Source organism: Anolis sagrei, chromosome 5 (genome assembly GCF_037176765.1).
Source record: "Anolis sagrei isolate rAnoSag1 chromosome 5, rAnoSag1.mat, whole genome shotgun sequence".
NCBI lineage: Eukaryota > Metazoa > Chordata > Lepidosauria > Squamata > Dactyloidae > Anolis > Anolis sagrei.
Window position 1 is genome coordinate 94,059,827 of NC_090025.1, and position 22,911 is coordinate 94,082,737.

Below are 22,911 nucleotides of genomic sequence, written 5' to 3' on the forward strand. Positions count from 1 at the left end.
CGCACGACAGAACACCTTTTCTTGGCAAGATTTGTTCAGTGGGTTTGTTCTTGCCTTCTGTGGAGGCTGAGAGTATGTGATTTGGCCAAGTGTTTCTGTGGTTGAATAGGAATTCAAACCCTAGTCTCCAGAGACATAGTCCAATTTTCAAACTTCTATGCCATGCTGACTCTATTCCTGCTTCTGCTTTTAGGTAAAAGTGAAAACACTGGTCTATCTTTCTGAATCTTGCCTGGTTACCCTGACAACAAGATTTCTGACAATATGAAACATTTTTATTTCGATAAAAATACAGGAGAATCAGTAGTGTAACTAATGTTGGGAAAAAGGAGGAATCTGCATTGTGTGAAGCACCCGGGTTGTTCTTTTTTAAATTTATGTGTCAGGTATAGGATTAGAAGTAGAGAATGAGAATCCAATTTGGCCTCAGTTTACACTATCAACAGTCACTCTGTTTCATGTAGTCATTTGTAACTGAGAGTAATATAACATCTAAAGCAAAAGGATCATATTTAATACCAACTGTGGTTTGTTAATAGAGGTTGACATTAATGGTGATTACTGAAACTGTCAGGGCAACAGCCATAATGCTAACTTTAGCCATCTCTGAAATGAGGACATACAAAACAAAGAGATATTCTGCCATGAGGCAGATTGAGATGGCAATGTCAAATGGTAAATCAGATTGCTGAGATGTAGAGAGAGGAGGTTGAAGGTTAGAGCTACATGTGCGTGGTGGTCCACTCTCCTCTGTCCCACCCAGCTACTGTCCTCAGATGTCACAGGTATTGAAATAAGGCTCCTTCCACACAGCTGTATAAAATCCACATTGAACTGGACTATATGGCAGTGTGGACTCAGATAACCCAATTTAAAGAAGATATTGTGGATTACCTGCCTTTATATTTTGGACTAGCCGTCCCCTGCCACGTGTTGCTGTGGCCCAGTCTGGTGATTTGGAAAATAAAGTAATGAGAAAGTGTTGGTTTCTAATATATGTAATTCCTTTATGTTCGTGAATAAACAGTATTTCTTGTTGTTTCTTTGTTAGTGTTGATGTGGAGAGTGTCTGGTTTGCCTACTCTGGAATATACAACATATCATAGTCCTTCTTTAGGGGTCACTTTCAAATCTATGATACTATATCTATGTGTGTGTGTGTGTGTGTGAGAATAATATATTTATGACTGGATGGCTCTTTGTCAGGAGGGCTCTGATTACATTTTCTTGCCCTGGTGAAGAGAGTTGGACTGGATGGCCTTAAGTATTTTCTGTTGGTCATGGGGGTTCTGTGTGGGAAGTTTGCCCCAATTCTGTCGTTTGTGGGATTCAGAAGGCTCTTTAATTGTAGGTGAACTATAAATCCCAGTAACTACAAATCCCAAATGTCAAGGTCTATTTCCCCCAAACTCCATCTGTGTTCATATTTAGGCATATGGAATTTTTGTGTCAAGTTTGGTCCAGATCCATCATTGTTTGAGTCCACAGTGCTCTCTGGATGTGGGTGAACTACAACTCCCAAACTCAAGGTCAATGCCCACCAAACCCTTCCAGTGTGTTCTGTTGGTCATGGAAATCCTGTATGCCATGTTTGGTTCAATTCCATCATTGGTGGAGTTCAGAATGCTCTTTGATTGTAGGCGAACGATAAATCCCAGCAACTACAACTCCCAAATGTCAAGGTCTGTTTCCCTTAAACTCCATCTGTGTTCATATTTGGGCATTTGCAATATTCGTGCCAAGTTTGGTCCAGATCTATCATTGTTTGAGTCCACAGTGCTCTCTGGATGTGGGTGAACTACAATTCCCAAACTCAAGGTCAATGTCCACCAAACCTTTCCAGTGTGTCTTGTTGGTCATGGAAATCCTGTATGCCATGTTTGGTTCAATTCCATCATTGGTGGAGTTCAGAATGCTCTTTGATTGTAGGCGAACGATAAATCCCAGCAACTACAACTCCCAAATGTCAAGGTCTATTTCCCTTAAACTCCATCTGTGTTCATATTTGGGCATATGGAATATTCATGCCAAGGTTGGTCCAGATCTATCATTGTTTGACTCCACAGTGCTCTCTGGATGTGGATGAACTACAATTCCCAAACTCAAGGTCAATGTCCACCAAACCCTTCCAGTTTTTTCTGTTGGTCATGGGAGCCCTGTGTGCTAAGTTTGGCCCAATTCCATCATTGGTGGAGTTCAGATTGCTCTTTGTTTGTAGGTGAACTATAAATCCCAGCAACAACAACTCCCAAATGACAAAATCATTTTTTTTAGTGAAGGACATACATTGGGTTGTTAGGTGTCTTGTGTCCAAATTTGGTGTCAATTCGCCCAGTGGTTTTTGAGTTCTGTGAATACCACAAACGAACACTACATTTTTATTTATATAGATTATTATTTGGCTGTGGGGAAGGGCCCTGAGATTCAGCTAACAGTTCTCACCAGCTTCCAAAAATACATTTTGTTCATGTCAGGCATTGTTGCTGCTCCTGACTTCAGGTTTGAAGAGGTGTAGTATGCATCATGATGCATTTCCCATTTTATTTAATAGCCTTTCTTCCTGATGACCTTAATGGTGTGTACATGTGTGGGAAATTTACTCAGAAAATAAGTCTGATTTTCTAAACAAGTGATAAACTCTTGTTGTGCGGTTGGTTTTCTCCATGCTTCTGTAGGGCTGTGTTCTTACAGTGAGAATAAAGAAAGAGAAAGTATTTTCTCAGCACTTACCTAATGAATCCAAAAATATCACTGGAGCATTTGACTGGGTCAGGTTTTCTCTCTCTCTCACACACACGGTCTTCCTAATCCTGCCTTTGTTCTTTTCTTAAACAAGCTTTAGCATTTCTTTTTTCAGGGCATGTCTAATTCCTCTCCACATATAAATATAGAAGCACATGGATCTCTAAAGATTATAGAAGCCCCTTTTAGCAAAGGATATCTTTTAATAGCCTTGTACACTGCTAATCAGGTTAAGAAGAAGAAATAGAAACCTGGAAGGTACAAAATAGACTTTCTCTAGCCTGATGCCCTCCAGTTGTGTTGTAACATTGCTGTTATAATCCTCGAGCCACATCCTGGCTGGGAATGATAGGAGTGTTGGGGACAACTGATAAAGTCTTAGAGGAAAAGGTGAAGATTGTCTGTTTGCAATGATTATTCTTGCAGTGGAAGGAAATATAAATGCCATTGTTTTGATTCTTAAGGTTTGCAGTCAAAGATTTTCTGTAAGCAAAAGCTATTTCCCAAGGTTCTATCACACCCAACTATAACCAAGAAATATATACATCCCAGCGTGAAACCTTGGAAATGATAAGGAGGTGACATGAGTCATAGAAAAATTTGGCTAAGATACCCCATTTTTTCAGTTTTACATTTGTATGGAAATCTATCTATCTGAATAATTTGATCTCTCGTGCTTTGATTATGCAGAAATTCATGAGTTGTAGCAATGAGGGCTTAACTGGACCAGGCAATAATATAGCCATTTCTTCAAAGTTTAGTCTACCCCAATCTATATAAATAAAAATGTAATGTTCATTTGTGCTATTCACAGAACTCAGAAACCACTAGGGCAATTGACACTAAATTTGGACACTATGTCCCTAACAACCGAATGTATGTTCTCCACTCAAAAAAACAACGAAAACCAAAAGCAGAAAGGACTTCTAAACTGCATGTCCACAAAGGAGAAACTGCATGTCTACAGAGACCCATGGCCACGCCCCCTCCTCCTCCTCGTGGGGAAACAGCCGGCCGTTAAAGCCAGCCACACATGCACGGCCACACACACACAAGCGAGTGGAGTGGAGGTGGAGGCTTGCCGCATGCAGCCCCTTCTCTTTCCCTCCTATGTCAGGAGGGCAGTCTCCTCCTCCTTTCCCTGTTGAAGAGGAAAAGGTAGATGAGTGCCAGCAGCAGCAATGGAGCAAGGAAGAAGGGGAGGAGGAGGAGGAGGGGGAGGGGGAGGAGGAGGAGGCGAGGAAGGTCCACGGTGCTTGAATGAAGGACCTTCCTTCTCTCCCTCCCTTCCCTACTTTCCTCCCTTTCCTTCCTCCTTTCCTTTCCTTTTCTTCTTTCCTTCTCCTTCCTTTCCTTCTTTCCCTCCTTCCCTTCCTTCCTGTTCCTCCTTCCTTCTTCCTTTCCTTCTTTTCCTTCCTCCCTCCCTTCCTCCCTCCCTTTCCTTCTTCTTTCCCTTTCTTCATTTCCTTCCCTCCCTCCTTTTTTCACCCCCTCCTTTCTTTCCCTCCTTCCTTCCTCCTTCCTTCCTTCTCCTCCCTCCTTCTTTCTTTTCCTTCCTTCCCTTTTTCCTTCCTTCATGTCCCTCCCTCCTTCCTTCTTCCTTTCCTTCTTTCTATGTAAGATATAAATACAATATTAAATGGAAGGGACAGTCAAGAAGTAATGAGAGAAGGAGGGAAAGAGGGAAGGAAGGAGAGAAGCAGGGAGGGAAAGAAGGAAAGAAAGAAAGATAGAGAAGCAAGGAAGGAGAGAAGGAAATAAAAAAGTGAAAGGAAAAAGAGAGGGAAGGAAGGAGGGAAGGAACAAAAGATAGGGAAGGAAGGAAGTATGTAACCAAAGAGCAAAGAAAGGGAGGAAAGAAACAGGTAGAGATGGAAGAAAGAAGAGAGATAGGGAAAGAAAAAGAGGAAAGGAAGGAGAGAGGGGAGGAAGGAGAGAAAGAGGGAGGGAAGGTTGGCCACAGCAAAGCGTGGACTGCCCTGTATCCCAGGATCCGATCCCAGATTATCTGCTTTGAACTGGATTATGTGAGTCTACACTGCTATATAATCTGGGATAATCAGATAAACTAGGATCACATCCTGGATATAGGGCAGTGTAGAAGGGCCTAAGGCTGGATCTACACTGTCATATAAAATCCAGATCATCTGCTTTGAACTGGATTATATGAGTTTACTCTCACATATAATCCAGTTCAAAGCAGGTAATCTGGATTTTTATATGGCAGTGTAGATGTGGGCTTAGATACTAGCAGTAAGAGCTATAAACTAAACTATAAGGAACATTTTTACATATACAGGACCCTTTATTTTATGTACATGAATCAAAATACCTTGCCATTTTAACCTAGATTCAGTGCCCAAGAAAATGGAGTTCTGGTGGCACCATGAATTATGCAAACCAAATAGACTTGCACAACTAGGTATGCATAATTTATTCTTCCATTTGCAAATGTATTTAACTTTCCTGCTTATGCCACTCATAGGGAAGGTTGAGGAGACATACAGAATACTGTTGGTAACCTGAAGTGCTAGGAGTTATTTTACAACAGCCTCTTTGTTATTTTGGTGCATTCCAAAATCATCCTAAATAGAGGCATTCAAAATGACCACAGCCATATTGAATGGCTGTGGTGGCTTTGTTGATCTTGAACCACTTTTTGCAACTGTACCTACTTCATCTTCAAAGGGCTTAGTTCATAAATTACTCCCCACTTTACAGATCATAAGACTGCCTGTTCTCCTATACCAGCCTTCTCCCATCTAGGACCCTACAGGTGTGTTGGACTGCAATTTCCATCAACCCCAACCAGCACGGCTATTAGCTGTGGGTTTTTTTATGACAAGGACTTAAATGTATATGAAGGATACTGAGGTGGAAACATGCTCCTTGGGGTAAATACATGAAGGATATGAGTTGTCTCACATCACCTGATGCATCTTTGTGTTGGATGGGGTTTTTTTTGGTGAAGAATAATTAACACAACCTGTTCTCAAACCACCATGTAAACCTGTGCTTGGCACATGTTTCTGTGTAGCACTTTGTTCATTTCGTTGTCAATTCATAGTTGTGGCAATATGTTGATTTCCTGTGTTGTACTCAGTTCTTTTCTTTATTGATTCAAAATTCTGGCATAGTAAATTATTCTGTTTGACAGTGTGCTGTTTTATTCAAGAGGGAGCCTTGCTGATTTACTAGCTAAATGTGTATAAAGATTACAACCAATATAAAATGTGTAATTACTGTTATGGTACATTATAGCACTAGCATTGTTTCAATACATGGCTACATTACACTCACTCACCCTTGGAATCACAAAAATCTCTTCTAAAAGTCAATAAAAACAGAAGCAGCTTGCTTTGATGCTATAATGGGACGAATGGAGATATAGTGGGACGAATGGAGATTTAGCTAGTTGATGGGTTCTTCTAGCTACTGTAGTTAGTTAGCTCCACTGATCTGTCCAGTGTAGCAGAGGAAAATTATTAATATTTGCTGAATTCCCAGAACATTTAGTTGTATGGCTTTCTTCTGCTCGCAGCTTTTGTATCTACAGGTTTGCAGGCAACATTTGCTCTGCTCAGTGGTAACTTTCTTCCCACTTACAAAAGGCTATTTTGTGGCATGCTGCATTTTGGATCATGTAGAGCAGGGGTCCTCAAACTTTTTAAAACGGGGGCCAGTTCACTGTCCCTCAGACCGTTGGAGGGCTGGACTATAGTATTTTTTTTAAAAAAAACTCAATAAAAATTCCTATGCACATTGCACATACTTTATTTTGCTGTGTGGAAGGCCCTTAGAGGGGGTTCTTTCTAGCCCTCTTTAGGCAGTAATTCCAGGAGCAGAGAATGGGAAATCTTCCTATTTCTAGTCTGAACAAAATCTGGCTACCAGTATTAAAAAAACTCTTAAAATTATAACTGTAGATAAAGAACAACACTCAAACACAGGGGAACTCCAGACAAGAAACAATCAGGGCCAGCTAATCACCTCTCAACAAAGGATTGAGAGGCTATGAAATGGTAATCAAGGTGGCCAATTGAAACATTCATACTTACCTCCAACAGACAAGAGTTCTTTCTCCCACCCTGGATCTTCCACAATTTTCCTAGTTAAAGGTTTTCCTCTGACATGAAGTCCAGTCGTGTCTGACTCTGGGGTGTGGTGCTCATCTGCATTTCTAAGTCAAAGAGCTGGCATTGTCCATAGACACCTCCAAGGTCATGTGGCCAGCAGGACTGCATGGAGTGCCGGGGCAGCCTCCCTTGGCTGGCTCATGCTGCCCATCGGGCCCGATGGGTAGCGTGAGCCTGCCAAGGGAGGAGCAGCCCCGCATGGCCTACTTGCGCGTAAAGCATTTTGCGAGGTGCTTTACGTGCAAGTAGGCCACGCGGAGCAGCTGCCCTTAGCTGGCTCACGCCGCCCATCAGGCATGACGGATAGCGTGAGCCTGCCAAGGGAGGAGCAGCCCCGCGCAGCCTACTCGCACGTAAAGCACCTGAACTTAGTAATTGTCACATCAGGAAGAAACAAATAACTGATTCTCTGTTTGCTCTGTGAAAGAAAAAAATATTTAGTTAGAACTAGACAAAGAATAATGTAAAAAACTGGGTGATGATCATTAGCCATTCCACCCACCTCAGAAGTGTCCAAGAATTCTCATGATGGTAAGATTAACTGCAGAGCTGCAACATTTCTTCAGGTCAGTGCCTAGTTTGGCTTAAGCTTGTGCTTGACAAATTCTTACAGCATCCCCAACTTTGCCAGTTGGAAAGTGTTGGAAAGTGCAGTTACATTTTTTTTCTGTCAGAACAGAACAAGGCAAAGCTCAGTGAAAGCTGTAGAGTAAAAAAAAATGCACATCTATTTTTGGCATTGTCACCTATGTTACTATCAGCCTTTTCAGCTGAATCTTACAAATTGATTTTGGTTTGCTTCCTGGAATACTTGGAAGAATGTCAGGCTTCCATTAAGAAAATTATATAGGTTAACCCCTTGGTTGGATCTGCAAAAGAAATATCCCCCTTGACATCTTATCACAGAGCCCCAAGTTGACCACATTTCTTACAAAAATTCAAAAACCAGAAAATGTACAACCTAGAATAATCTTATACTTCTAATTGTTTTGGTACAGTATATAATAGTGAGGTATATGCAACTCTACTATGCAACCACATCAGTCTTTCCTTATACTACTGCTGGGACGACCATTATATATATTGCAAATGGAAAAGCTGTGTGTGTGTGCTACACTTACCATTATCGTATTGTCGAAGGCTTTCATGGCTAGAATCACTGGGTTGTTGTAGGGTTTTTTGGGCTATATGGCCATGTTCTAGAGGCATTCTCTCCTCAACAAAAGATTGCCCCAGGCACTGCCAGGCCATCAAGTGCTAACCAAGGTGGTCAGTTGAGACATTCACACCTAGCTCCAGCAGACAAGAGTCCTTTGTCCCACCCCGGTCATTCCACAGATATATAAACCCTTTTTTCTAGTTCCAACAGATCTCACTACCTCTGAGGATGCTTGCCATAGATGCATGCAAAACATCAGATGAAAATGCCTCTAGAACATGGCCATATAGCCTGAAAAACCCTACGACAACCCAACCAGTATTGCTATTTTTAAGATGCAGGTGGAACGTCAGGAGATAATGCCTCTAGAACATGGCCATATAGCCCGAAAAAACCTACAACAACTTACCATTATCCTCTGATCACTAACTATATTCATTGTGTGTGACTTACAGAGCCCAAACTCTGATTGCAACCCTCTGTACATGATCTAAAGTGCATCAGGGCTTTTTAAACTTGGGAACAAGACAGATTATTGGGGGAAAACCCCAAAGTGCAATATTTAAGGAGAGAGGCTTTTTTGTTTTTAAATGAAAATAGATCACATTTTAGTAGTAGAACTTGCAATACCTGTTGTCACCATAGGTCATCATGGTTGGATTCCACTTTGTAGCCCCATTTCTTAAGGTTGGCTCTGCATCTCATAGTGCCAGAGCAAAGCCTGTTCAGTGCCTTCCAAGTTGCCCAGTTTTCTGTGTGCCCAGGAGGGAGTCTCTCATTTGGTATCAGCCATTGATTTAGGTTATGGTTTGAGCCTGTCACTTTTGAACTCTCGCTTGCTGAGGTGTTCCAGCATGTGTCTCTGTAGATCTTAGAAAAAGTAGAATCCATGACATGCAAGTGTGGAGAAGAGCAAACCACAGACTACCTACTGCAATGCACCCTGAGCCCTGCCACATGCACAATGGTGGACCTTCTTGCAGCAACGCCAGAGGCACTCCAAGTGGTCAGCTACTGGTCAAAGGACATTTAATAGAATACCAAGTCTGCAAACTTTGTGTTTTGTTTGTTTGTTTGTTTTTTAATGCAATACAACTGTTTTGGTTTGCTCCTGACATGATAAATAAATAAATCATGATTGGAGCTCTTAATTTCTGTTTGGATTGTGCCACCCCCCCCCCCCCCCCCCAGTAAATCCAAACATTCATAAATACCAAGATATCAGTGATTACTCTTTGGTCACTAGTTTTACTCAATTTACTTAAGAATTTACAGCATGCTGTTTTATTTCTGGTGATTTTTTTTTTTGCTAAATGTTTTTATTTTCATAAGAGCAGACCCATTGCAATTAGTCGCCCTAGGGCTGAGAACGGCGGTCAACAAATGCAGTAAACAAACAAACAAATAAATAAATAAATAGTTTGTCCTAAATCTCAATAATTTCAGCAAGTCTAACTCTAGAAACAACTCATGGAAAAATACTTTATTGATGACCAAGCATGGAATAGAAAGATCACACATACACTTTTGTAGCTTTCTATATTGCCAGGGGCGTGTTGGGTTGCACTGGGTCCAAATCTTGCTCCAGTCACTCCATTTCACCCTTCACCACTGTCAGAGCAATGTCTCTGGAGGAGTGAAATCGCTAGACATATCTGACAGTAGATTTCTTATTTTGACAATCAGGATGAAAGTCCAAGACATCTGAAAGCACTTCAGCTGCTTCCGTAGAAATGTAGAATTGTTCTTGTAATCATTTTAAGAAAGCATTTATATAAAAGTTTTAACAATATGCACATTTATTTATATTTGGTCACATACATTGGTTTCTCCCAGGTTTCCTTTCCCCTTCTATTCTGACTGAAAGTCAGCTTCATTTGATATCAAAAGAGGCCTCAAAGTATTATAAACATGTACAAAAAAACCTTATACGAATCAAGATACTCCACTTTGCAAGATACTCCACTTTGGCAGGAAAAACGAAATGCAAAGATACAGAATGGGGGACAATGCCTGGCTCGAGAGCAGTACGTGTGAAAAGGATCTTGGAGTCCTCGTGGACAACAAGTTAAACATGAGCCAACAATATGATGTGGCAGCAAAAAAAGCCAATGGGATTTTGGCCTGCATCAATAGGAGCATAGTGTCTAGATCTAGGGAAGTAATGCTACCCCTCTATTCCGCTTTGGTTAGACCACACCTGGAATATTATGTCCAATTCTGGGTACCACAATTCAAGAAAGATATTGACAAGCTGGAATGTGTCCAGAGGAGGGCGACTAAAATGATCAAGGGTCTGGAGAACAAGCCCTATGAGGAGCGGCTTAAGGAGCTGGGCATGTTTAGCCTGAAGAAGAGAAGGCTGAGAGGAGATATAATAGCCATGTATGTGAGAGGAAGCCACAGGGAGGAGAGAGTAAGCTTGTTTTCTGCTTTCTTGGAGACTAGGATGCGAAACAATGGCTTCAAACTACAAGAAAGGAGATTCCACCTGATCATTAGGAAGAACTTTCTGACTGTGAGAGCCGTTCAGCAGTGGAACTCTCTGCCCCGGAGTGTGGTGGGGGCTCCTTCTTTGGAAGCTTTTAAACAGAGGCTGGGTGGCCATCTGTCAGGGTTGATTTGAATGCAATATTCCTCCTTCTTGGCAGGGGGTTGGACTGGATAGCCCATGAGGTCTCTTCCAACTCGTTGATTCTATGATTCTATGAAAGCCAATAGCCATCATTTTATGTTTTGTGAGAAATTCTCTTAAGGGAATACATTTTTGCAATTCATCAATTTTTAAAAAAATTAAATGAGTGGAATGCATCTTGAATTGTTTTTAAATGACGTTTTACCTTTTCAATGCAGATCTTATGTGTGTTTCAACACAATCTTTGTTTTTCCTCTGTTTGATAATAACAAACTGTTTTTAGAAAAGCGTAACCTTAATTTGTATGCTGCAAGCCAAACAGCTAAGGCTACAGTATAAGGCAGTCTTTATTTATGCAGGTTTGTGGCGTTAGAAATTGTGGCTGTTCTCATGGGCTCATTTTGGGTTTTTTTTTATAGTCATGCATTTAGGTGTGAAATATGGCTAGTTTTGAGGAGTATGATTCCAGGAGTTGGAAGCTTAGTATTTAGGGAGATGCCTTTCTTTTACAATGAGCATTGTCTTCTGCTAGAATATCATAATTTAACAAAAGGACCATAATGGGATCCAAATAATTTTGTTTAAAAATTGCTTGCAGGCAGAATACCACTTTGAATACACTGAGTGTGATAGCACCGGATCCAGATGGAGGGTGGCAGTCCCAAATCCAGATGTGGAATGTTCTGGGTTACCTGATCCAGTCAAAGGAAAGGAATGCAGTATGTCTTTACATTTTATTTCATCAAAAATGTTATATGAAAATTGCCTGGTTTTTGTCCTTCATATATGTAATTACGACTTAGGATACATCTACACTGTAGAATTAAAGCAGTTTGACACAATTGCTCAATGCAGTGGAATCATGGGAGGTGTAGTTTTGCAAAGTATTTAGATCTCTTTGCCAAAGAATGCTGGTGTTCTCAGGAATGATAACTCCCGTTATTCCATAAGATTGAGCCATAGCAGCTACAATGGTGTTAAAGTGCACTAGTTCTACCGCGTAGAACTAGCAGCTACAATGGTGTTAAAGTGCACTAGTTTTACCGCGTAGATTCACTTTATGGCTGCAATACTCATATGCTTGAGAGCGAGCTTAATTGACCTCATTGTGGTCTCTCTCTTGGGAAACCTGAGTAGGTTTGCACTGTTGATATCTACTAGTCAGGTTGATATCTACAGTCTGCGCCCTTTCTTGCTCTTAAAAAAAAATCATATTATTATTCAATGTTTAAACTTATGGCCTAAATTATGCCTTTTCTTTAGTAGATTTGGACAATCTTATTCAGTTCAAGGGCCAAACTTGAACTGTTACTCCTTCCCACCTGCTACTAAGGAGGCTGTTCAAGTCCTGAACCAGTGTTTGGCCGCTGTAACAGACTGAATGTGGGCTAACAGATTGAAACTAAATCCAGACAAGACAGAGGCACTCCTGGTCAGTCGAAAGGCCGAACAGGACATAGGGTTACAGCCTGTGCTTGACGGGGTTACACTTCCCCTGAAGGCGCAGGTTCGCAGCTTGGGAGTGATCCTGGACTCATAGCTGAGCCTGGAACCCCAGGTCTCGGCAGTGGTCAGGGGAGCTTTTGCACAATTAAAACTTGTGCACCAGCTGTGCCCATACCTTGGGAAGTCTGACTTGGCCATGGTGGTCCACGCTCTGGTTACATCCCGTATGGACTACTGCAATGCTCTTTACATGGGGTTGCCTCTGAAGACTGCCCGGAAGCTACAACTAGTCCAACGAGTGGCAGCCAGATTACTAACATGGGCGGGGTACAGGGAGCATACTACTCCTCTGTTGCGTCAGCTCCAGTGGCTGCCAATTAGCTTCCAAGCACAATTCAAAGTGCTGGTGCTGACCTATAAATCCCTAAACGGATCCGGCCCAGTTTACCTGTCCGAACGGATTCTCCCCTACTAACCATCAAGGTTGTTAAGATCTTCTGGAGGGGCCCTGCTCTCGGTCCCACCACCTTCGCAATCGCGTCTGGTGGGGACGAGGGACAGGACCTTCTTGGTGGTGGCCCCTTGGCTCTGGAACTCTCTCCTGATGAAGATTAGATCTGCCCCTTCCCTCCTAACATTCCGAAAGCTGGTAAGATCTTGGCTCTGGAATATAGCATTTGCAGAATGATGATTGAGTCAATAACTGCTGACCGCACTGGCGGATGGTGATGAATTTGTGATTTTACCTTGATGACTTGGCTTTATGTAATTTCTTGATCTGTACTTTAATGTATTAATGTATTACGATGTTATTATGTTTTATCCTATTTGTGTATGAATTCCCTGTTATTAGCTGGCCTGAGTCCCTCTTCGGAGGTTGAGAAGACCAGGTTATAAAAGCTCTAAATAAATAAATAAATAAATAAATAAATAAATAAACTGATTCTAGGCAAGCATACACTTGCCTACAGTGGGTAGAGACACCCTACTACTAGTATTTTGCCCCAAATGTAATGACTTCGATACTATTTTCTCTTTCTTTCTGTCCACACAAATACCACATTCCCAGTCTTCAATCAAAGCTTTTCATGGTTTTCATTGAGAACAATGGCACCTCATAGGTGGTTGGGAGGGAGGAACGATTTTTCCTCTCCTCTTCAGCATCATGCTTCTATGTTAACCTCAGTAGACACCAACAGAGCTGTTTTAGAAGCCTAATTACAGTTGGACATGGAGAGAAAGCATTTCAGAGGTTCATATATTTGAGGAGATGCATACTGAGTCTCCAAGATAACAGCTTGCCAGAAAATGTGTGTCATGTTAGAAACAGGCTTCAAAAAGATTTCAGTGACACTAAAGTAGGCTGTCTCAAAGGAAGGGAAGCCCCTTATCTCTAGATTATCATTGAGATAAGGCTAGGAGGAATCTGGCAGACTAGATAGGGACCCATTATGAACCACATTAGCCCACAGGCTAGAGATTGTGCATCTGGCCTTTATATTTTATTCACAGAGATACTACTTATATTGACACCTAATGCAGACTAATCAGGAGTGATTTCTTAATCAAAGCTTGAGGTTAATGCAACCATACAGATAATAGGTAATAGGTAAGTGTGCACATTGAAATGCTAAATGACTCTCACTTTTTGTTCTTTGTTAAGTATGAGTGCATTCACCTGAGCAATGTGATGCTCAAAGGCAATTTGTATCTCACATAAAATAGGGTTGCTTCACATGTGGAAGAGAGATAAATCTGTTTTTGCTACAGTGAATAACAAAGAGTTGCAGTTTCCTCTGAAATTGCACCTGTATAAGTGTTTGTGTGCATAAACATAGATAAGTGACTCCCATTTCCTCTGGACTGATATTTTTTGTTTATCCAAATTATGTCTCTCTTGGTATTCCAGTATGGGCTGAAGTCTTTGATTTCAACAAGGTTCACTCTTATTTGTGGTTTCATGTATTCACGCTAAGTCCAGGAATATATCCCTTTAGATATGGGTGTGTGTGTTATACTGTATAGCATCTGAGGCTATACCTGTATAATGCTACAAGGTGGCCTTTAGATGTAACTGTATAATGCAAAGTTTTAAAAACACATTTGTTCTATTTATATGCTTATTTATGGAGACACAGATATAAGTGCTGGGCAGCTGTGTCATATTGGATGAGGGCAAAGAAATTGGAATTGAATCCAGACAAGACAGAGGTCCTTCTGGTCAGTCAAAAGGCTGAAAAGGGCCCATTTGGTGCATATATATTGCAAATTAAGATTTTTTGTCCTATATCCAACTGTATTCGCACTATTCTGCCCCTGTTATCTTTGAATGCCAACTTGGCTTGGGTGTTGTCTTTTACATATATTACCACTCCTCTACTTTTTTCTGGTGCTGTGGAGTAAAATTCCTTTCCCAGGGACTTCTGTGCTAGGTGGGCCACATGTTTCCACAAGATGTGTGTTTCCTGTAGGACTATTAAATTGTAGTTTTCTTTCTTAATCTGTTTCAATATCTTATTTCTTTTATTGGGGGAATTAAGGGCATTTACATTGTTCAAATAGCACTTAATTGATCATTCCATCCTTCTTTTCTTTTCTTCTTCCTCCTCCTCCACTGTTTCTAGGTTTCTTGCAGCCTTTCCACTAGGCATTTCCACTTTTTCTGGAGAATCTGTTCTAGGGCATTTTCTGGGGTCCTTCAGATCTCTTGGCTTGGTGTCTTCCATGTCCTTCTGAAATCTTTTGTAAAAGTCTCTTGCTTTGTCCTCTGATGTGAACCAGTGGCATTCTTCTTTATAGGTCACCATTATTCCTTCCATCCTTTCCCAGTGAAATTTGATGTGGTGTTTTTTCAGCTCCTCCATTAGGAACATATATTTTCCCCTTTTCATAAGGGTTACTGATGGGATTTCTTTCAATACTGCCACTTTTCTTCCCTTATAGTATTTAAGGGGCACATTGTTTTATTTCAGAATTTCATCTCTTATTTTCTTTTTTGTAAAGTATACTATTAAATCCCTTTCTACTTTTGTAAAAAAACTTGAAGAAATACAATCAGAACAAGATTGTATTGATGATAATGGGAGATTTCAAAGGAGTGATGGATGCTCAGTTGGACAAAACTAACACAGCCATAAAGAAGGGATACAGGTCACCAGGAAAACTCCCTGTCAATTTTTTATACCTCTAAGAAAAAAATGGATTATAGGATGCCTGGAGAATACACTATGGAAAGGAACAGGACTTTATTTTCATGTGGGAGAATTTTATCCAACAAAACATGCTGAAGAACAAACAGAGAAATCAAAAGATGAAGGAAATCCAGTAGGAAACTGATGACACAGAGAAAGATCTAAGGCACATCCAAAAACTATTAAATTAAAACAGGAACTAATGCACCTGAATAAGCAAAGGATGTATATGGAAATGGAACAAGTAGCAAAAGAGCTGAAATTTACAAAACTGTTTCATTTTTAAAGTGTGAATAAGCTGGAAGGTGAGGAAAAAGAAGGTGAGGAAAAGGAGGAAGAAGAGAAAGACAATAATAATAATAATAATCTTTATTTACTAAAAATGAAAGGCTGAACAAGGCATAAGGTTACAGCCTGTGCTGTATGGGGTTACACTCCCCCTGAAGACACAGGTTTGCAGCTTGGAAGTGATCCTAGATTCATTGCTGAGCCTGGAACCCCAGGTTTTGGCTGTGGCTAGGGGAGCTTTTGCACAATTAAAACTTATGTGCCAGCTGTGTCCATACCTTGGGAAGTCTGACTTGGCCACAGTGGGTCATGCCCTTATTACATCTCAAATAGATTACTGCAATGCACTCTATGTGGGGTTGCCTTTGAAGATGGAAGCTTCAATTAGTCCAACGGTGGCAACTGGATTGCGCACCGGAGTGGCATACAGGGAGCATACTACCCCACTGTTAGGTCAGCTCAATTGGCTGCCAGTCTGCTACCAAGCAAAATTCAAATGCTGGCTTTAGCCTATAAAGCCTGATTGTATCTCCCTCTATGATCCAACTTGGAGGTTAAGATCATCGGGGGATGCCCTGCTCTCAATCCTGCCACACTCGCAAGCGCAATTGGTAGGGACAAGAGACAGGGATTTCTCAGTGGTGGCTCCCTGTCTGTGGAACTCCCTCCCTAATGAAATCAGGTCGGCCCTCTCCCTCCTATCCTTTAGGAAAAAAACTTAAGATATGGTTGTGGGACCAAGCATTTGATTAGCAGATGCAGTGATAATAATGTAAATGACTTATGTAACTGACAATGGACAGACCTCGGATTTTGACTTTGAAATTATGTAGTTTTAAATGGATTTTATTAACTAATTGTTTTAATTGTAATTGTTATTATAATTGTTGTGCTTGGCATCTAATGGTTGCTGGTTGTGAGCTGCCCTGAGTCCCCCCCTGGGGGTGAGAAGGACAGGATATACATGTGTGAGATAGATAGATAGATAGATAGATAGATAGATAGATAGATATAAAATTATGGTTTCTTTTTGGCCTTAAAGACTGAGTAAGCAAATGTTTCTTATGTAAATGGCAAAGCAATTACAATTTTGAGTTTAAGGAGGCAGCTAGCAGAAAGATCTTTCCAGTGTTGACATATTGGCCTTTTCTCTTAAAGTTATGTTTATTTAGCTCTTGTATTGCTATTTCAAGGTGCCAGACAAGTCAAACTTGTTTCCTTGGATTCTTTCAAAAGTCTTCTAAAATATGCAAAAAATTGAAAAGCAATACTTTTACAAAATAGTTTCATGTTGTTCCAATACAGCTGTAATCAGTTCATATCCAAAGCATAAATGTGCTCTTTAGATGTCACAATTCAGCTTATCATGTGTTTAGAATTTGTAGGACTTTCAGAATTTTCAGAATTTTCTGAAAGTCTTACGAATGTTTGATTTGCTTTTTTATATGGCATCTTTTCTCATTTTGGTTTTATATGGACGATTGCTGGATTGCAATTTTATTTCTTGCTTTAGTAAATCATGTTTTGGTCATTAAGACTGAGTTTTATTATTAGGCAAAAGGTGGGAATGGTATGTATTTTTAAAATAAATGGTCAACAATATGGTTATTGGATTTCAGGTAAATTTGATATTAATGTATTTTTTTGGTACTAAAATGGATAATCTTGTCCAAGATTCTCTTTGTTCTCCATGAATAGGATTCCTCATTAAATGGATAATATTGTTTCTTTATAAAATTCTTTATTTTCCTCTACACAGGTGAACCATTGCCTGTATTTGTATTTAACTTGAACTTATTTAATTGACATAATTTGTGTAACTGAACTGGCTCCTATAAATATTTAATATGAGGCTCTTAGCTCATATTAAATCACCAAGTAGTAAGAAAAAGGCTAATAGGGTTATTTGTGGTGTTAATTATGCTGAACTCTCTGTACAGCTTTCACTATCAGCCCCATTGTTTGATTCACAGATTGTGTCAACTGTCAAAGATAATATTTACAAACTCTAGTATTTGCAAAAGTGTTGAAACCTGGGAGTAGCACACTGTGGGATATTCATGTTTTAGAATGCCCAAGGTAAGAAAAAGTCTATTTATTTTTCTGGTGACATTGTGACAGGAATATCAGTCTAGTAAATAAAATAATAATAATAATAATAATAATAATAATAATAATAATAATAATAATAATAATAATAAAAACTTTATTTATACCCCACCACCATCTCATCCCAATGGGGACTCCGGGCAGCTTACAAGGGGCCAAGCCCAAACAACAAATTACAATAAAATAAAATACAAGTTACAATAAAAATAAACAACATCACAATAAAGCACAAAACATAAGAATACAATAAACAATATACCAAAAAACCCACATTTTTTAAAAAAACCCCACAGTAAACCAAACATAGTAACAGTGAGTGGGCTGCATGTACATAAAATGATTTAAAGAAGCAGTACTCCAATTTTTAGATCACTACTACGCAAAGTAGATATCCCAAGACTAATACTGGTCCCTGTGTTGTTGGCTCCTGATCCCTTGCAAGTTTCTAGGGGAAAAAAAGAAAGAATTGTAATCAACGAGCAAAAATATGATTCCAGTTCCTGACACATTGGGGAAAAGTTGCTGCCAGTCACCTGCCTCACCTCAGAAGCACTGTCTTAGATAAACTCTTGGCATCCTTCTCCCCCAACCCTGGAAATTCAGACCTATTTTCTGTAGTACCACCAAAACTATGGAATAACTTCTTCATCTTAACAGTGCAATGGGGTGTGACAATGTTTATTTTAGGTCACCAACTACATTTGTTTTTATAATCCTATCATCCAAAAATATGGCTATCAATGATCATTCAGCATTGAACCACAGTTGGAATATAATAAGAAATCTTCTGGTTTTGGACAGAGCCTGTCCACTTTAGCATCTTGTTTCCCATAGTACTCAGCCATATTTTATTTATTTATTTACAGCTTTTATATTCTGCCCTTCTCACCCCACAGGGGACTCAGGGCAGATTACAGTGTACACATGTATGACAAACATTCAATGCCAATTTTTGACATACAACATATACAGACATAGACAGAGGCTATTTAACTTTTCTGGCCACCAGGGGAGCTGTCGCTTTCATTGTCCATCTGCGACACTGATGAAGTACTTCCACATTCCCCGCATGCTTTTGCTGGAGTCTTTTTTTATGGCCTCATAAATTAGTTAATTTAGCCTCCCCACACTTTAAGGTGGTACCTTATTTTCCTACTTGAAGATGCAATTGTCTTTCGGGTTGCAAAGGTTGACAACAGGCTACACAATTGGTTGGAAACCCATTCCAACCCGGGCTGGCTTCGAACTTGACCTTTTGGTCAGAGTGATCTTAATGCAGCTGACACTCAGCCAGCTGCGCCACAAAGCATATGTCCACAGGAAGCTCATAAACAAGCTACCATAAGCAATTGATGGTCACTGTGGACCACTGAGAGTGATAATCCTTTCCCACTATTATTTGTCATCTCCAGTGATTGGTATTCACAAGTATGATTCCGCTAGGGCAGTGGTTCTCAACCTATGTGTCCCCAGGTGTTTTGGCCTACAACTCCCAGAAATCCCAGCCAGTTTACCAGCTGTTAGGATTTCTGGGAGTTCAAGGCCAAAACATTTGGAGATCCACAGGTTGAGAACCACTGTTCTAAGGCAACACTGCCACCTGATGACTCTTTTCTAACTTTGGCTTGAACTTTCCAGAAATAGGTTGAATCTTAACTTCCAAATTTGTTTTGTTTTGTAAAGTTCAGAGTAAAACCCAGATTCATCAGGGCGGTTGTAGCATAGTGATTGGCTGCTACTGCAGTGAAAGATAGTTCCAAAGCAATGACACTTAGTGGAAAGGTTAGTTCTGAAGCAGCAAAGATGAGATCACACTGGACCTTTCAGGACCTTGGACAGATCACTGCAGCAGATGCCCACTGTAATAATCAGTAGAGGAGAGCTGTTGCCTCAGTAATACACCAAGGCCTTCTGAACTGTGGCTGGCCCAGTTAATCCATATCCTCCATGGAACTTTGCTTAAAGAACAGTGGACAGGCTGTAAATTTCTGAACCTTGAGGTGTTGGATGGTGAGGATTTTGACAGCCAGATATCCCCTGGTGTAGGACAGTACCTCAGTGAATGACGCCTCCTTCCTTTTGGAGTTCTTCTCTGATTCAGAGAGGGATTTGAGGACAGAGCATATGACAAAACATGCAGGCCAACTGCAGCTTTATACAGTTTCAATTGTGACTCCCATCAGACTTTGCCAACATAATGGTAAAGGATGCTGGGAGGTGACACCCCATAATATTTGTAGGGCTCCATGAATTGGAATGTAGTCTTTCTCTTTTTCTTACTGCCCTCCCTTTAACTAAGCATTATCATCTTATAACAGTGGTCCTCAACCTGTTTAGGCCTACAACTCCCAGTAATCCCAGCCAATTTACCAGCTGTTAGGATATCTGGGAGTTGAAGGCCAAAACATCTGGGGACCCACAGGTTGAGAACCAATGTCTTATAAAGAGTTAAAAGCTCTCCTGGGCACCTTGCTGATAGATACTAGATCTCCTGCTATCCAGAATTTCTGTTTAACCTTCCTTTTGGCTTCTTGTTCTTTTACCAGTCTGCAAGAGGAATCTATTCTAATGTCTTGTTTTCTTACAAATCCATAAGATCTAATTTATCCATTTGCTCAGTAAATTTTGGTGAGGAGCCCGGTGAAAATCTTTTGATGGTCCAACTACACATGTTTACCTGTATTTCTATGTTATTTCCTTTGGGGCCTGAACTGATTTGTCAGAGTCCTTTTAAAAATTAAGACTAAATTGAGGCAGACAGTATAATAAAACTGCTTGAATAAAGGAGTAAAATGACAATGAATAATTCACTTTACTTAAGAAGCATCATAGAAGCGATTCTGACTGGATATGTGAGATCAGGAAGCAATACTTTGGTTATGTTAACAGTAGCTCATTTTTGGATTCTGCTTCCATTTGGCTGCTTCTAATAGATATCAAAGACCCTTCCATTTAAATCTGGGATTTTCTTTACTTTGTGATATTTCCTGGCATGCTCATGGTAAACTATTCTGCTATTATAATGATCAAACATAGTGCTTCATAGTGTTTAAAGTCTATATCACTAGGCAAAGAAAACATGGAATTTAATATTGGAGAAAATACGCATTATCTTAACATTGCACCATTCTATTTAAAATTAATAATCGTCTTGAAGAAGGACTATTTCTGAACAGTGAATATCAGATTAATCAATGTCTTATCCCAGGAATTATGGAGCCCCCAGTAGTGCAGTGGGTTAAACCCCTGTGCCGGCAGGATTGAAAACCAACAGGTCGCAGGTTCAAATCCAGGGAGAGGTGGATGAGCTCTCTCCATCAGCTCCTGCTCCTCATGCGGGAACATGAGAGAAGCCTCCCACAAGGATGATAAAAACATGAAATCATCCAGGCGTCCCCTGGGCAACGCCCTTGCAGACGGCCAATGCTCTCACACCAGAAGCGACTTGCAGTTTCTCAAGTCGCTCCTGACACGACAAAAAAAAATTCAAATTGTCTTCTTCGGAGTAATTCAGAATAAAGAGACATCACAACAGACACTCTGCTTGGATGGGGCAGCTTGTTGAACATTGTCAAGTGTTTCCTAAATGTAAATTTGGAAGGTAGCATTGGTGCATATTCCTCAGCACATCCTACCTCTCAACAGCTTTATTAATAATACAGAGGCACAACTCTGTGTTCCAAATGATTCATTGGAACTTATGTCACAAGTACCACCTGCCAGTAGTAAAGAACTGGTGAAATCATAAACCTGCAAAGGTATTGGAAAATCAACACACAAAAATACTGCAGGACTTTCGAATCCAGACTGACAAAGTTTTGGAAACCAATACACCAGACATCACGATTGTGTAAAAGAAAAAAGTTTGGATTATTGATGCCACCATACCAGGTGACAGTTGCATTGAGAAAAAACAACAGGAAAAACTCAGCCATTATCAGGACCTCAAAATCGAACTGCAAAGGCTCTGGCATAAACCAGTACAGGTGGTCCCAGTGGTCATTGGCACATGGGTGCCGTGCCAAAAGATCTCAGGTGGCATTTGGAAACAATACTCATTGACAAATTCATTTGAGTTGAACATGATTTTATCTTGGCGATTTGGTATATATGTATTTTAATCTTGTATTGTTGTATGATGTTTTAACTTGTATTAGTAGAATTGAATCCTTGCTGTAAGCCGGTCTGAGTTGCGAAGGTTTAGTTTTAAATACAGTTTTAAATAAGTAAATAATAAATAAATTTGCTGTGACATACTGTGTTTTTGTGTCATAATAATAATAATAATAATAATAATAATTTATTACTCATCTCTCCTTGCAGCTTGAGGTGGGGTACAACATAAATTAAAACAGCAAGGTGAAACAAAGCACTATTAAAATACATATCTGTCAGGGGTACTTTGAATGTGCTTTTCATATATGGCTGTGGGTGGACTAGATGACCCATGTTGTCTCCTCCAAATCATTGATTCTATATAACAAACACACATAGGTAAAATGCAGCTTAAATTTACCAATAAAATGCAGGTTAACATTCACAAGTTAAAATCGATTGGGTAAGCCTGCTGGAAGAGATACGTCTTGTGTCTTGAATTCTGACAGCTGATTTAGCTGTCATAGCTCCTTTGGTAGGTCATTCCACGGTCTTGGGGTGGTTGATGAAAAGGTCCTCTGGGGGAAGGTTCTTGCTGGTTGAAATACCCCCCCCCCCCCCGGAGTGTCAGGGGCAGATAGTATGGGAGAAACAATCCTGTAGGTAACCTGGACCCAACCATATAGAGCTTCAAAGGTCAAAACCACACTTTGTACTTTGCCTGGAAACTAATTCACAGCCAGTGGACTGATTTTAATATTTGTGTAAAATGCTCACTACTGGATGTTCCTGTAACTAGTCTGGCTTCTGTATTTTGAACTAATTGGAGTTTCTGAACTTGGTACATGTAAATCACATTGCATAAGTCCTACCTTGAGGTTACCAGCACAGGCACCAACTATCTTTAGGTTCTTGTATTCTAGGGAGGGGTGCAGATGGCGCATCAGCCAAAACTGGTAGTAAACACTCTTGACCCTCACATCTACCTGATCTGATATTTGAAGAGATGGATCCAGGCACACTTCCAAGCTGTGGGCATAGTCTTTCAGGGGGAGTGTAACCCCATACAGGACTGGTTAACATACCTTCATCGACAATTAGGACCCTTGA

The 22,911-nt window shown here is 40.3% G+C and overlaps 1 protein-coding gene across 2 annotated transcripts in view; it reads left to right on the forward strand.

Annotated features, from left to right (window-relative positions):
- ELAPOR2 (endosome-lysosome associated apoptosis and autophagy regulator family member 2) overlaps nt 1–22,911 on the forward strand; it is a 121,668-nt gene that overhangs the window by 54,147 nt on the left and 44,610 nt on the right. For both annotated transcript variants that reach the window (XM_060778200.2, XM_067468899.1), the window contains exon 2: nt 11,271–11,391. In XM_060778200.2, the coding sequence (XP_060634183.2) occupies nt 11,271–11,391 (121 nt within the window). The remainder of the gene's footprint in view (nt 1–11,270; nt 11,392–22,911) is intronic.